At 49.6% G+C, this 16,039-nt stretch overlaps 1 protein-coding gene across 1 annotated transcript in view; it reads left to right on the top strand.

Annotated features, from left to right (window-relative positions):
• GAS6 (growth arrest specific 6) overlaps positions 1 to 16,039 on the top strand; it is a 47,709-nt gene that overhangs the window by 14,400 nt on the left and 17,270 nt on the right. Inside the window, exons 4-6 of the mRNA XM_008143905.3 lie at positions 1,497 to 1,559; positions 13,394 to 13,516; positions 14,510 to 14,632. Of these exons, the coding sequence (XP_008142127.1) occupies positions 1,497 to 1,559; positions 13,394 to 13,516; positions 14,510 to 14,632 (309 nt within the window). The remainder of the gene's footprint in view (positions 1 to 1,496; positions 1,560 to 13,393; positions 13,517 to 14,509; positions 14,633 to 16,039) is intronic.

The raw sequence follows: 16,039 nt of genomic DNA, 5'->3' as shown, positions 1-16,039 counted from the left end.
CAATGGATCCAAACCTCATTCACCAAGTTATTCCTGGAGGGAAGGTTGCTTAATTATACAGAGAGTTTGAAACTATCCAGAGCACGTACGTAGGTCAAAACACTTGTGTCTTTTGTACCATGATGATCCGTGTTAACCTCAATCCAATGCCATTATTTGCAAACCTCTTTCCTGCTCTGAGTCCAGGCTTAGCTTATATTTGGGAATAGGACTGATTCAGTAATTCTCAGACTTTGTGATCTCAGGACTCTGCATTTCTGACATTACTGAGGATGCCGAAGAGCTTTTATTCACGCGGGCTGTAGGTATTGATATTTGCCATGCTGGTCATTAAAACTGAGAACATTAAAGAATGTTTTTATTCCATTTGAATGACAGGAATGTACAAGCAAACACTCTTGGCCACTGAGCAGTGATGTCATTGTGCGAGGGTAGCTCTACTGGACGCTGTGGGGAGAGTGAGAGTAAAGGGCAAACGACAGCCGAGTCCTGTCAGGACGATGACACTGACCTCCCCAACACCCTGAAGGGCCCTGGTTCCCCTGAGAATTCTCCTTTAACTAGTACCGTTATAAGATAGTTGGGGATGCATATCACTTACAATGAGAGAAATGTATTCCGGGTCTTCCTTGTTAATTGTGTAAAGTCCACGTGGGTAAATGTCCCGCTGGCCTTATATTCTCTTAGCGGCACCTTCTCTGGGTCCGTATCTGGCAGCAGGCCAAGTGGACCCGTGACTGGCCCTGCGAATCCCGGGAACCCGCCTGCTTCTGGGCGCCCCGTTGGTCTCTGCGGGCCTCGCTCCTGGGTATGCGAGGTTTGTTTCCTGAGGCAAAGGATGACCAGTTATCCCACGAGCCCACCCTTTAGGGACCATCGGTTGCCGTGCCAGTGTCCCCTTAGGCAGGGAGAAGTAGCAGGGACCTGTGGAAGGAGCAGATGAATTGGTCCCACACCCGTTCTGCACACCTTCAAGCTTCCTGTCATCCCGGGATGCACGTGCTCAAGAGGCCAAGCCTCGCGTCCCCACCCCCATGCCCGTGCGGAACGGCCAGTGTCCGTCTGCGTCCAGCACCTCCGTCAGCTTGACTTTCACAGTAAGGGCCGTGTTTCCAAACAGGGCAGGGGGGGGGGGATGTCAATTTGAAATGGAAGTTTAGCTCTCTGACCACGATCAGAAAACGTACTGAATGTTCTTAGTGATTCTTCCGTACACGGGCAGAGGGAACCCCCTGGAGGAGCTGCGGACGGTGCGTGGCCACGCTCTGTGTGCACCGTCTGCCACTCGCTGGAGGCACTTCCCTGGGTCAGTGCTAAAATGTTTCGTTAAAGTGTATTAACAAAAGCTAAACTGTGTTATTGCTGGCGGACTGTGGCGCTCAGGTCAGCGTGCATCGTCTGCTTTCCCAGGGGTCCCAAGAGGCTGAAGTACTGTCTCTAAAGCCTGCTTCACCTCCTGACTGAAGAATGACGTGCCACCCATTTCTCTCTTGCAGACTGCATTAATAAACATGGATCTCCGTACTCAAAAAACCCAAACTTTGTCCAATGCGTTCAAAGTAAGTCCGTCTCCTTCCTGTCTTCCTCAAAGCCCCGTGAGTTTGGGAAACTTTAAGCTTTGGTGTGGTTTTCGGGGGGGGGTGTCTTGAATATTTCCATTATCTGAAGGGGCTATCACACCTGCCTGAGGTCTCCCTTTTCAATGAACTGTCTTGTTCAAGAAAGTATGTTTTGGTTTTGGATCAGCAAGAAGCGCACAGGGTATGAAATGTAAACCTTGCCCGGGGGTTGGGAAGAGAAAGCATATCCCTGGCCCTGCCTCCTAGTGGACCTGTAAGTTCTCTTTCCCAGAGGCCACCACGGTTACCAGCTCTAAGAATACATAATATGAGCAGTGTCAAGGGTGGCTCCCCCTACACATGATCTGACCCCACTTTTGCCACCAGATACTGTGGAGACCTCCCATATCAGTACATACAGAGCTGGCCGCTGTCAACATTGGCCATGGGGGAGGGGCATAATTTAACCAGTGTGTATTGGTGGACTTTTAAGCTATTTCCAGTTTTTTAGTATTATAAACTAACCCAGAATGCCATCCTTCTACCTTTGTCACCTCTCAACACATCTAAGTATATCTGCAGAATAAATTCCCAGGAATGGAATCGCAGAATCAGACCTATGTTTATTTTTCCTCTTGATGAAGATCTGACCCTAATCACCCCCTCAGCAGGGGGGTGAGCAGGAGCGCCCATCCCCCACATTTTCAACAGTCCACTGTATTTTTTAAAACGTTTTTATCTTTTCCAATATAAGTGGTGAAAAATGACATTTTATATTTTATTTTATTCAGTCATTTCCGTTTATGTTTTTCTTACTAATGGGTGAAGCTGACCTTCGTGTGTTTAAGGACCTTGTCTTTCTTCTGTGAACAATTTGTTCACATTCTTGACCTATTTTTCTCAGTTTATAGGAGCTCTTGATTAGGTTTTTGCAAATTTGCCATTTGTACCAAAGGTAGCAAATTTTTTTTACCCGGGTCACAATGCTTCTTTTTATTATTTTAGTTTAAGTTATCATACGGTAAAAGGGATACTCTTGTTGCATGAATTTTAACCCACTCATAGAATGGTGTAACCACCTCCTCTCAGCCTGACTCTGGGCCTTCCTTGGTCTGAGTGTTTCAAAGTACAGCCCACGGTGTTGGAATGTTTACTGCACCTGTTCTACAGGTGAAGAAAACTGGGCTTCGAGGGGCACAGCCAGTTGCAGTATAGCAGGACTCTTCCTGTTCTTGGTGTCAGACCTGCCATTGCAGGGATAGCCTAGAAGGCTGGCCAGACCCAGAGCTGCTCGTAGTATCTGCCTGGCAGGGGCTCAGGGGGTGGGAGGGCTGTGGTATCCAGTCACCCTCCTATCCACATGCCGGCCCCATGCTTCACCTGACTTGTTCCCATCACAGACCCCAGCCCCAGCCCAGATGAGCAGAGGAAATGATTGATTTAATGTGGAAATGAGAGTAGTGCTGCTGTGTGACCCAGGGCAGAGGCACCTGTTAACTCAGAGGAACCAAAACCCATGGCCATGCATGGAGGGGAGACCTGGAGCAAGCCCCTCCCCTCAGGGTCAAGCCATGACATCAGCCTCCCTGGGGTCAACCATGACCTCACTGGGGCCTGAGGCAGACGTGGGAGCAGGTCAGCTTTCTGTCATTTTGTAATGCCGGTGGTCTTAATCCAGCATCTAGAAGGGTTCAGGAATCTGGAGAAGCACTGTGTGTAAATTAAATAAGAGTCCAGAGATGAACATAATTTTGGAAGGCATTATGGGGAGCCAGAGAAGACTTAGCTAAAGGAACTAAGTTCTCCCTTGTCTCAGGACCCCTTGCTTTTTATTAACACAAATTGTCCTAAGGCAACGAAGATATACATCAAAGGCAAGGTTTAGTACACAGAATCCATTGTCAGGTTTGGAAGAATTGCCTACGGCGGTTCAGGTGTTTGGCCAGTAGGAGGCAATAACATGTAGATTAAGATGCCCTTAGCTGTCTGGCAGCAAGCAGTCATTTTATGCATCCTTTTCAGGTTTGGGGAAATGCCCTCAGCCATTTCCAAATGATTCAGCCCTGCTGACATGCTGGAATTGGCTTCCGGCAATTTTGGATTTTTGTTTTTAGTTAGCACTTTTCTGTCCATTTGTTAAATCAGTTTCTTATTTTATAATAATGTACTCAAATTCATTAGGTTGTTTTAGTTCTTGGGTTTTAAATAGCCCATTTTTTTGAGGTTATAACAAAAGTTATCTAATGTTTTATGTTTTATGTTTAACTATATGATCTGCCTGGAATTTCTCCTGAGGAGGGAGGGATCTGGGTGTGTTCATATTTTCCCAGATAGCTGTCCCCTTGTCCCAACACCATTTATGTAAAATCCCTGGGGTTTTGCTCAGAGAAGGGCCCCACAAATCCTGGGTCACGTTGTTCCTAGGTGAGAGATTTCATGGCATTAAAGTGACTTAAATTGTTTGAACAACAAAGGTGATTTCTTAATGGGATTGAGACTTTCTCTCCTCCTGGGTGGCGGGCAGCCTGAGAAATGAGGAAGGAGGGAGAATCTCAGAGCTGTTTCCTGAACTGAAGTTTAGAGGGGAAATCTCGTGCAGCTGCTGCTTATGCCAGATGTTTTAAATGCAGTTCCTTATCAGCTTAGGAAGCTGCCTCCATGCCTGGTCTCTCTGGCCAGCCCAGGACCCAACTGACCCTGAGCAAACCTCTCACCCCTTCCCTCCATGTGGCCCCAGTACCTCCTCCTCAGGCACTGGACCAGGGCACTGGGCTTCTCAGATGGCTCCTGGGCATGACAAGAGTCTCTGAAGCCTGAGGCCCTGCACAAATGCACCGGCTGTCCTTACAGGGGGATACTGTAAAGACTGCAGGGAGTTGGGGTGTCATTCAGGGAAATACGCACACCCTGTCTTGTGGGCCCTGAAGATGTGCCTTCTAGGCATGAGTGCACATGGGGTCATTTCAGGCAACTTAGCACTGTTTTTATTGCCAGAGGATTGAATGGGTAGAATTTCTCCATCACTAGTGGGAATGGGGTTCTTGCAATATATTAAGAAAAGAAACTTTCTAAGACTTGCAGGGGAGAATGAGTGGTTTTTATTTGTGTAGAGTTACATCCTCAGTTTGCAAAGTCTCAGGTCCCTTAATCCAGTCCTGGAAAATGTGTAGCTGGGACTCTAGCAGAGCCAAAAGCAAAGCCAATGTCCAGAGTTTCCATTCCATGGTGGAGCTGAGTCCGAGGTAGCATCAGGCTAATTGCCATCTATAATCCATGGTGTGGGTCCTACATGGTTGTAAGTGACATGGGTGATGTAGGGGAGCATGCCCCCTGAAACAGGAGTCCTAAGAGAGCAAGAGAGGGAACTTTCTTTGCTCTGGAGTTAAGTTTCTCAGATTTCTTGCCCTTGCAGTGATGAACATACATACAATAAACAGATCATGTATTATAGAATACATCATGCCTATTCTGACCACTGATTCATTCCCAGGTGTGACTGACAGGTAAGCATCTTCCCATGTCACCTAGAGCTTTCTGGGCATACATCTATTGTCTAGTCCCCCTAATGATCTACAGGGAACAGACTTGGAGAATGTTAACTACAGCTTCCTGGCAAAGCTGTATAAATGGCATCATGCCTATATTATCTAGTCTTCCCTTTGCTCCTTTCTTGTTAAATAATAACCAAGTTATTATAACAGTACTAGAGGCCCGATGCATGAAATTCGTGCAAGAGTAGGCCTTCCTTCCCCCAGCTGCCAGCACCGGCTTCCCTCTGGCACCTGGGACCCAGGCTTCCCTTGCAGCCCTGGCTTCATCAGGAAGGTTGTCCGGAAGGACATTGGTCTAATTAGCATATTATGCTTTTATTATTATAGATCCTTTTCATCTGTTCCTTCCTAAAAATAGTCTTATCTGGTGATGATGGGCAGTTTATGGCTGAGTGCTTTGATTATCAATTATTGTTAAAATTAAAACAAATGACCTCAAAGTGTTCATCCCAGATAAGCCCCAGGCCTGGGATAGACTTTCCCACGGACAGTTCCACCTTCCCTGCTCACAGATTCCCTCAGCATGTTGGTGTGCCTCCAGCAGGAGGGCCTGTGGTCGGTTTCTGAGGCCTGGGTTTCTCTGCTTTGCCCAGGCCGGGCTGGAGGAGATCCAGGCCTGATTCTCCTCATGAGGGAGGATCTCTTTGCCCTTTCTCTTCGGTCAGAACAGTGGGCCTCCCCATGGAAGCATGCTGTCGGGGTTATAACTTGTCATTACCTTGCAATTTGCGGGGAGTAAAAAGCACCTGAGGAAGCGGTGGGTTGGATGTCAGCAGATGTTTCACATTCCAGGCCACAGCAACAAACGAGTCCCTTCCTCCCTCTCTTTCAACACAGCCGTCTCAAGGCCAAGATAAGCCCATTATCTCCTAAACAGCTCCTTCCATTCAGAGGCCTGACGTCAGGGCACAGATCACCTGTCAACCCAGAAACCCTCTGCAGGCTTGCTGGGGGGGAGAGGGAGGGGGTGTCAAGGATGGGGACTTAACTGGATGCATTTGGACCTGCAAAGGTTTGTCTCAATTCCAAAAAAGTTTGCTGGGCACCTGCTGAGTGTCGGGCTCTCAGATGCTCATTTCTCCTTACTTTTGTCCTGGGGATAAACTTTGCTTTCTTTTCTTCTTTTTTAATTGAATTTATTGAGGTGGCATCCTTCCTATATAATAAAAGTCTAATAAGCTAAGTGTTTGGTTGTCCAGTCAGCCATTCAGCAATCAAAGCGTAATATGATAATGATATGCTAAGGCCACTCAACCGCTCGCTATGATGTGCACTGACCACCAGGGGACAGGCAGTCAACCAGTCGACCAGTCGCTATGACGTGCACGTAACACCAGGGGGCAGATGCTCCGACTGGTAGGTTAGTTTGCTGCTGGGGTCTGGCCGATCGGGACTGAGCGAGAAGGGCCGGACATGCCCTGGAGCCCTTCAGTGGTCCCTCCCCAGCTGGCCAACCTCCCACATCCCTCCCTGGCCCTGATCATGCACCGGTGGGGTCCCTCGGCCTGGTCTGTGCCCTCTCGCAATCCAGGCTGAGGGACAACCGGGCCTCTAGTTGGTTAATAAAGTTATAGGTTTCAGGTGTATAATTCAATAATACATCATCTGTATATTGTATGGTATGTTCACCACCCCAAGTCAAGTCTCCTTCCATCACTATTAATCCCCCTATACATTCTTCTACCTTATTTCACCCCCTTTTCCTCTAGTAATCACCATACTGTTGTCTCTGTCTATGAGTTATTTCTTTTGCTTAAGCTCTTCACCTTTTTCACCCAGCTCCCCTAACCCCTCCCTTCTGATAGCTATCAGTCTGTTCTCTGTATCTATGAGTCTGGTTTACCTTGTTAATTAATTTTGTTCATTATATTCTACAAGTAAGTGAAATCATATGGTACTTGTCTTTCTCTGACTGGCTTATTTCACTTAGCATAATACTCTCCAGGTCCATCCATGCAGTCACAAAACATAAAGTTTCCTTTTTTACGGCTGAGTAGTATTCACTCATCTACTGATGGGCATTTGGGCTGCTTCCAGATCTTGGCTACTGTAAATAACACTGCAATGAACATAGGAGTGTATATATTTTTTTTCAAATTAGTGTTTCGGGTTTCTTCAGATATATTCCCAGAAGTGGAATCACTAGGTCATAAGGCAGTTCCATTTTTAATTTTTTGAGGGAACTCCATACTGCTTTTCATAGTGGCTGCACCAATCTTCATTCCCACCAACAGTGCATGAGAGTTTCCTTTTCTCCACATCCTCTCCAGCACTTGCTGTTTGTTGATTTATTGATGATAGCCATTCAGACAGGTGTGAGGTGATATCTCATTGTGGTTTTAATTTGCATTTCTCTGATGATTAGTGATGTTGAGCATATTTTTATACATCTACTGGTCTTCTGTATGTCCTCTTTGGAGAAGTGTGTATTCAAGTTCTTTGCCCATTTCTTTTTTCTTTCTTATTTTTTTTCTTTGCCCATCTCTTAATTGGATTGTTTGTTTTTTTTGGTGTTGAATTTTATAAGTTCTTTATAAATTTTGGATATTAACCCCATATCAGATTTATCATTGGCAAATATGTTCTCCCATTCAGTGGGTTGTCTTTTCATTTTTGTTGATGGTTTCCTTTGCTGTGCAAAAACTTTTTAGTTTGATGTAGTCCCATTTGTTTATTTTTTCTTTTCTTTCCCTTGCCTGAAGAGATATATCAAAAAAATATATATATATAGCTATGAGAAATGTTTGAAATTTTACTGCCTATGTTTTCTTCTTTGATTTCTATGGTTTTGATTCTGACATTTACATCTTTAATCCATTTTGAGTTTATTCTTGTGCATGGTGTAAGAAGGTGGTCTAGTTTTTTGGGGTTTTTGTTGACATATCTGTTCAATTTTTCCAACATCATTTATTGAATAGACTACCCTTATCCCATTACATGTTCTAGCTTCCTTTGTTAAATATTAATTGACTATAAAGGCATAGGTTTATTTCTGTTCCATTTATCTATATGCCTGTTTTATGCCAATGCCATGCTGTTTTGATTTCTCTGTCCGTGTAGTATAGTTTGATATCAGGTATTGTGATTCCTCCAACTTTGTTCTTCTTTCTCAAGATTGCTGTGACTATTCTGGGTCTTTTGTGATTCCATATAAATTTTTGGAATATTTGTTCTAGATCTGTGAAATATTGGAAAGAAAGAAGTAAAGCTGTCATTTTTGCAGATGACATGATACGGTATATAGAGAACCCTAAATATTCCACCAAAAAACAACTTGGACTGAAGAAAGTTAAGAAGATATATGTAAGTGGAAGCATATACCATGCTTGGAATATTTGTCCTAAATCTGTGAAATATACCATTGATATCTTGATAGGAATTGTGTTGAATCTATAGATTGGTTTGGGTTATATGGACTTTTTAATGATGTTAATTCTCCCTATCCATGAACATGGTATATGCTTCCACTTACATATATCTTCTTAACTTTCTTCAGTGTCTTATAATTTTCTGAGTACAGGTCTTTTACATTCTTGGTTAAATATATTCCTAGGTATTTTGTCTGTTTTAAAACAATTGTGAATGGGATTGTTTTCTTAGTTTTCTTTTCTGGTAGTTCATTATTGGTATATAAACATGCAACTGATTTCTGGATATTTATTTTGTATTCTACTACTTTACTGAATTCATTTATCAGTTCTAGTTGTTTTTTGGTGGAATATTTAGGGTTCTCTATATACCGTATCATGTCATCTGCAAAAATGACAGCTTTACTTCTTTCTTTCCAATTTGGATGCCTTTTTTCTTCTCCTTCTCCTTCTTCTCCTTCTCCTTCTCCTTCTCCTTCTCTAATTGCTATGGTTGAATAAGCATGGTGAAAGCAGACATGCCTGTCTTGTTACCAATCTTAAGGGAAGCACTTGTAGTTTTTGCCCATTGAGTATGACATTGGCTGTGGGTTTGTCATATATTGCTTTTATTATGTTGAAGTATGTTCCATCTATTCCCACTTTTTGAGAGTTTTTATCAAAAGTGGGTGCTGGGTTTTATTAAATGCTTGGTCTGCATCTATTGACATGATAATGTGCTTTTTATCCTTCATTTTGTTTATGTGGTGTATCACTTTTATTGATTTACGGATATTGTACCAACCTTACATCCCCAGAATAAATCCCACTTGATCATGGTATAGGATCTTTTTTAACGTATTTCTGGATCTGGTTTGCAAATATTTTGTTGAGGATTTTAGCATCTATGTTCATCAGATTGGCCTATAATTTTCTTTCTTGTAGTGTCTTTATTTGGTTTTGGAAATAGGATAATTCTAGTCTTATAAAATGAGCTTGGGAGTCTTCCTTCTTAATTTTTTATAATAGTTTGAGAAGGATACATTTTAGTTCTTTGAATGTTTGGTAAAATTTACCTGTGAAGCCATCTGGTCCAGGACTTTTGTTTTGGGGGAGTTTTTTTGTTTTTTTTTCTCTTTTTTTAATTACTGCTTCAATTTCACTAGTTGTAATCTATCTATTCAGATTCTCTGAATCTTCCTGATTCAGTTTTGGAAGATTGGATATTTCTAGGAATTTATTCATTTCTTTCAGATTGTCCAATTTGTTGGCATATAGTTGTTCATAATATTTTCTTGCAATCCTTTGTATTTCTTTGGTGTCAGTTGTTCTGATTTTCTTTTATTTGGGCTCTCTCTCTTCTTTTCTTGTTGGGTCTGGTTAAAGGTTTGTCAATCTTGTTTATCTTTTCAAAGAAACAGTTCTTGGTTTTATTGATCTTTTGTATTGTTTTTGCTAGATTTTATTTCTGCTCTGATTGTTATTATGTCCTTCCTTCATTGCACATTTTGTGCCGGGGGCAGGGAGCTGTAATGCCTTCTACCGGTAAGCAAGTAGCAACTGGGTCCAGCGATCAGAGGAATTTGGTCATGGAATAGTGGGTCACCCACAGCTGCCTCAGACCCACCCGGGGTCAGCCCTGTGGTCCCCACGTGTGCTCTGGATGCCTTTCCATGCCGCTGCACTTACTGTAACAAGAGTTATACTCTGGGGGCAGAAAGGATGGGGAGGGTGAGGTCAAGTCTAACCCCAGGACTAGAGAGATGAAGGGACATATCTTGGCAGGAAAGGGCTGTGAGGGATTTTCTCCTGGGATGGGTGTTGTGTAGGAATCTCCTAGAAAACCCTGCCCCAGTAGAAGTTGGTGTTGGCCTCTCAGTCCTGGGGACTATGAGGGTTTTTTTTTTAAGGAGAGTTTAGGCATTCTAGGCAAATTCTAGACAAAGTTAACCAGCCCTTTATGTCAAAGGTACATGTGTGTTATTCTGAAATAACTTTAAATCTTTAACCAATATGTCAAGTGGAGACCCACACCACCTCCTGGACCCTTTTCTCCTGTGGGGGCCCGTCTGGGCCTTGGATCGAGTTGTGGGAGGCATCAGGTGAACCAGCTGCTCCGCCTGGGCTCAGGTGTTGGCCAGGCCGGTATATGTCGCCTCCTCCAGTCTCTCTGACCCTCCTGCCATCAGAGCCCCTTCCTGTCAGGACGAAGGGAGGAAAGCAGATCTGTCCCTTCATCTCTCTAGTCCTGGGGCTGGACTTGACCTCACAGCCCTGTCCCTTCCGCCCCAAGAGTATAACCCTCTTTACAGCGAGTGCAGCAGCATGGCAAGGCATCCATGCAGCATGTGGGACCTCAGGGCTGACCTCGGTGGATCTGAGGCAGCTGTGGGAGACCCACTATTCCATGACCAAATTCCTGTGATCGCTGGACCCAGTTCCTACTTGCTTACCCGTAGAAGGGGTTTACAGCTCCCTGCCAAAAACAACTGTGCAGTGCCTCACAAATACTGGGAGACATGATCGGTCTCCGCTCGCGAGTGTTTTGTGTTGGTCAGGACCATGCAAAACAAGCCCACTTTGAGGTGTGCCATGGGAAGGTCACAAGAAAAACACGATGGGAGACTTGGGTTCCAGTTTTTAGACAAGGTTATGCAGATTCCCCGAGGATCAGGGTGCACAGACCGTGTGGGCAGCCGAGCACATAAAGCACAGCGACAGGGGCCCAGGCCAGGTCCCGCGAGGAACGCAGAGACCACTGCCTTCCTGTGCTGGTGGCAGGGCAGCAGGTCTACCAGGACTCATTGTGGTGACAAGAGCAAGCTCTGCGGTGGTAGCGCTGTCCCCAAATTTGGAGTCAGGCTGGAAACATCAGTCATTTTAAGAACGAAGTGATCAACTGTACGTGACACCTGTCCAAGGGGCCAGGCAGTGGAATGAGAGGTGTCTGCAGATCTGGACGGGTTGGGGACAGAGAAGAAAAGCCGAAGGACCATTGAATCCTAGGTCCCCGGGGGGTCAGACGATCCTCTGTCCACCTGCCGCATTACCTAAGCTGGGCTATTCACTTTGTAAATTAAAAAGGTGATAATACCTGACTCACGTGCTGTCGATGGGTGTGTGGCCCTTGGAAACAACACAAGTGACATGGTGTGAATGACAGTGGGTGCTGAGTGTCAGAGAGGATGTCAGTGTAGCTGGTCTGAGCCGCGCCTGGGTGGCACGCCCCTGGTGTCACCTGCCCCGCTGCTGCCCGGTGTGCCACCTGCCTGGGCCTGGGGGTTGTGACAGGCAATTGGCCTGGATGACCGCAGTCTCTAGGGCTGCCGGGGGAGTGTACCTAGCTGCCCTTAACTAAAAACAAAACCGAGAAGCCAATTTTGCTGTCGGTTGTCAGTGCAGCTAAATCCCACACCCCGGGGGCACTGACGAGTTTCCGGAGGGCAGTCGGGTGCCTTCCCCATCTGACTGAATGAGACAGCCTCCGCCTTCAGCTTGGACTTCAGCCAGGAACCTCGTGCTGTTCAGGGCCTGGATAAGAACTGGAGGAGTGAGAAATAGGAAAACAGGCGATGTTTAATGTCTGTAGACTCACGAGAGAAAGACTGTCAGTAGATTCTGCGAGGAGCAAAAGCGAAAGCAGCTTTAAATGAGGGAACAGAAAGGGCTTTTCAGGAACAGACAGTCCCGCGGCGCTTTCTGTCTGAGCGGGATGGGACATGCTGCCGGAGGCCAGTGTGGACACAGCCTGCGGTGGGCTGAGTCAGGGCACACCTGCACTCGATGAGTCTCTGGAAAACCTCAGCAGGTGAGCCGCGGTGGATGCAGGGCCTGCTGCTCCCAGGACCTGCCTGTGTTCCTCCACCGGCTGCGCCTGGCCAGCTCAGGGTTCCTCCGCCTCCAGAAATGTCCCAGCCATCGTGTTGTCTGTAGGCATGAGCCTTCCTCAGGCCAGTGGAGTCCGGCCTCTCCACGGTGTCCTGATGGAGTGGCGATGGCAGAGAAAGGGACGGAAATACTTTGGTGTGGCCAGGAGCCTCGTGGGAGGATTCTTGGAGCTCTGGGTGCAAGCATAGCTTCCCCCAGGACTCTCATCTCTGCTGCTTGAAGCGTGGGAGCGTGTAATCGCCACGCGGACGGGATAAGTGGGAGCTTCAGCCGTGTTTGTGAGAAGCTCCTCATCACGTGCAGAGCCCTTGGAAGGCACTCCACGGGGACAGTCTCTTAGCCACGGGGGAAATGATGCTGGTGATTGACATGCTATTATCCCAGGCGGATGGCTTCCCAGGCGAGTGGGTCCGGCACGTCGGTCTGGGCACTGCCACCCCAGGACACTGTGGGAGCAGCCAGTGCAGCCGGGGCCTGGGGCAGTCCCTGTCCTGTGCAGGCAGATTTCTAGGGGGAAGTGGGGTGGAGCTCCCACTGAGGCCAAGCCCAATGGAAAGAATGTTGGCGAAGGTTGATGGGCTCATGGTTTGAGTGGGCAGGGGGCCTGGCCTGAGAGGGTGGAGATGTCCACTGGGACGTCTGCCTGGAGGGCCCTTGGGTCGGCCAGGGCTCCGTTGACCTGCTCCCTGGGAGGTCGGAGCTCATGGGGCCAAGCCAGGCTCACTCCCTCCTCCTTTGCTCCCTGAGGGGCCAAGACCCCAACACCCTGGCCCTGTGTGTGGGTGGCCATTCCCTCCTGGAACCAGCCAGGGGCCTGGCCAGCCTGTTCTGCGACCCTAGTTCTGCCCAGAAGTGGGGTTCTATGTGGCCGGCCTGGGCCAGTGGAGAAGACACTGGTGCCCAGGACCTGCCTCAGAGTGCTCCTGCCAAAGGCCAGTGTGCCCAAGGGTCCAGCAAGAGGCTGTACTGCTGCCGCCATGACTGGTCCCCACCCCGCTCAGCTGGCCGGGAGCCGCTCAGGACAGTTTCCTCCTTCCTTTCATCTCAGACCTGCCTGACCAGTGCTCTCCAAACCCCTGCAGTAAGGAGGGGACCCAAGTCTGCCAAGACCTCATGGGCAACTTCTTCTGCCAGTGCAAAGCCGGCTGGGCGGGACGGCTCTGTGACAAAGGTAAGGCCACCACAGCCGCGGGACAAGGGAGGAGGTGTGGGTATTGGGACCTCCCTTCTGGGCCCCTCCCTCTTTTCCTCCCCCTGCCCCACGTGGGGACACAGCCATGCTGGTCCGTTCTGGCTGAGACCGGCGTGGGAGGCGTGGAAGTGCCGGCAGGCTGTCCTAGGGTCCAGGCCCCTCACTGGTCAGCCTCCACTCAGCTCCCAGGCGAGGAGGGAGAAGATGGGTGGGCAGGGCATCCCCGGCCCCTCACGAGAGTCCTCCCAGAGTGAGAGTGTTTAAACAGTGCTGGAGGCCCTGCTTGGCCTCTTGGGACGGGGGCACTGTCCAGAGGGAGAGGCCATCGGTCAGCTCCTGAGAGAGCTGGGGAGGAGCAGAGGGATTCCTCTCAAGAGCAGGGCTGGAGCAAAGGACGGGGCCACCGCAGGCCGTGAGACCCCCGCACGGGAGCCTAGCGGCTGCCCACTGAGCCTCAGACCCCAGTGATTAAACGGGACGAGGGTACTTTCTTCTCCCTCGAGTCTGCAGTTGTACAGGGTCAGCAAAGAAGCTGCAATCCCCCACCCTCCCCTCAGGTGGGCCCTTCACTGTTGGGGAGAGCCGGGCCTCACCTCAGGGCCTCCTGGTGTCCCCTCCTGGGGCTGCTGAGCAGCACTGGAGGCCCTGCCCACAGATGGTCCGCGAGGGCTCAGCTCAGCCTGTGTGGGGCTTGGCCAGACTGCGTTTGGGCCTTGCGGCTGCCTGGCCATATCCACCCTCGGGCACTTTGGCCTTCTGCCCTCGTCCCATCCGCTCTCGGGTGGCCACAGAGCCGGCACTGGACTACTGGACTGTCACCACCCACCGCACAGGCGAGCTCCCTGTGCCCTCCGCCCGTGGCCTGGGGGTGGGCGCAGTGGAGAGAGACGTGCAGACACTGCCACGTGCTCGAGGCAGATGTGTGTCACCTCCGGGCTCTCCCCAGTCCCTCTGTGTCCTGTGTGTACCCAGATGTCAATGAATGCAGCCAGAAGAACGGGGGGTGCAACCAAATATGCTACAACAAGCCGGGCAGCTTCCACTGCGCCTGCTACAGCGGCTATGAGCTCTCCCGGGACAGCCGGAGCTGCCGAGGTAAGGCCTGGGTCCGCCCGCGGGCTTTCCCCGCCTCTCTCCTCCTCTCCCCGCGCCCTCCTCGCGGCTCCTCCCCTCTTCCACTTTTGCAATTGCCAAGTTGCTGAAGTTGGCAGTCACGTTGGCTCCTCTGCAAGAGGCTGTTGGCAGTGGCTGCCGCTTTGGTTCTGGAAGGGAGGGCAGGAGGGAGGAGGGTTTCTGCAGAAGGAGCTCATGCCCGGGCATGCCGGCAGCCCGAGGGAGCTGCCCAGCACCATCTCGGCAGCACCACAGACGGGATGAGTCACTGTGGCTGTGGACGAGGCCGGCCCCGCGCAGGTGGAGACCACTGCCCGGAGGGAGTGCGGCTGCTGGGCCTCCTTCCAGTGCCACGGAGCCGGCAGGCTTTTCTGTGCAGCTAAGCGCCCAGGGCATCGCAGGGGCCGTGGGCAGGGAGCCCCAGTGCCAGGGTTCCACTCCCTGCACACACCCCGCTCCCGTCCCCAGGGCCCCCTCCCGCCCAGTTGCCAGCATTCCTCCTAGAAAGGCCCCCGCTGGCGGAGTAAAGCAGGAAGCAGCCCAGCAGCCCACTCCCCCTTCTGCTTCCAGTCTCATCTGGGGCTCCCGGAGGCCCAGCACCCTGAGCTGACCCGCGAAGGACACTGCAAACTGTGGCCCATCCCCTCTGCTCCTGTGCAGCCCGTGGTGTTGCCTGGTCAGAGCCACCACCAGCCACACAGCAGCAGCACCCCACTTTTCAGGGGGAGTCTCCTTCCTCTCTCCCCCCTTCCAATCCCAATGTGCTCGTGTCAGGCACGAGGGCCCAAAGCAGGCCTGGCACCACGGGGCGCATCTCTGAATCAGGACCAGGGCAACGCTCCCCGTTTGGAAAACAGCTTCCACTTTTGTCCACATCAGTGGCCCCCATTCCTGCATCCATACAACAGTTCTCACCTGAGTGCACAGAGTATGCCATTGCCCTTCCCATCTGCCTCCTCGACCTGAGACCAGCAGCCTCCATCAGGGCTGCCGGCCAGGCGCCAAGTCCAGCCCCGGCTCAGTCATGCACCCTGCAGGCATGTCCTTGTCTCCAAGAGCAGCCGAGGACACTGTGTTGCTGGGCAGAAGCATTTTACACGGCGCCCAGGGGTCCCTCAATCCCAAAGATCCTGTCTGCAGACCAGACGCTCTTGAACTCGGGTTTGCATCTGGTGCACCTGCAGCCACGGGAGTGGGGACGGCGGGGAGAGTCTGGGGCTGCCCACACTCATCACCAGGTTCCATGGTGAGGCTCGCTGCTGGGCTCTGTAGACACCCCAGGCAGTGACGCTGTGCACTGCAGAGGGAAGCCCTGCTGTAACCTCCTGGAAAGACCCCAAGTGACCAAACCTGTAGTTTACTTTCAACCTCCCACCAAGTCTGTGAAGC

Source organism: Eptesicus fuscus, chromosome 8 (genome assembly GCF_027574615.1).
Source record: "Eptesicus fuscus isolate TK198812 chromosome 8, DD_ASM_mEF_20220401, whole genome shotgun sequence".
NCBI classification, from domain to species: Eukaryota; Metazoa; Chordata; class Mammalia; order Chiroptera; family Vespertilionidae; genus Eptesicus; species Eptesicus fuscus.
Note: the sequence above shows the minus strand (reverse complement) of the source record. Positions and strands in the feature narration are given on the sequence as shown.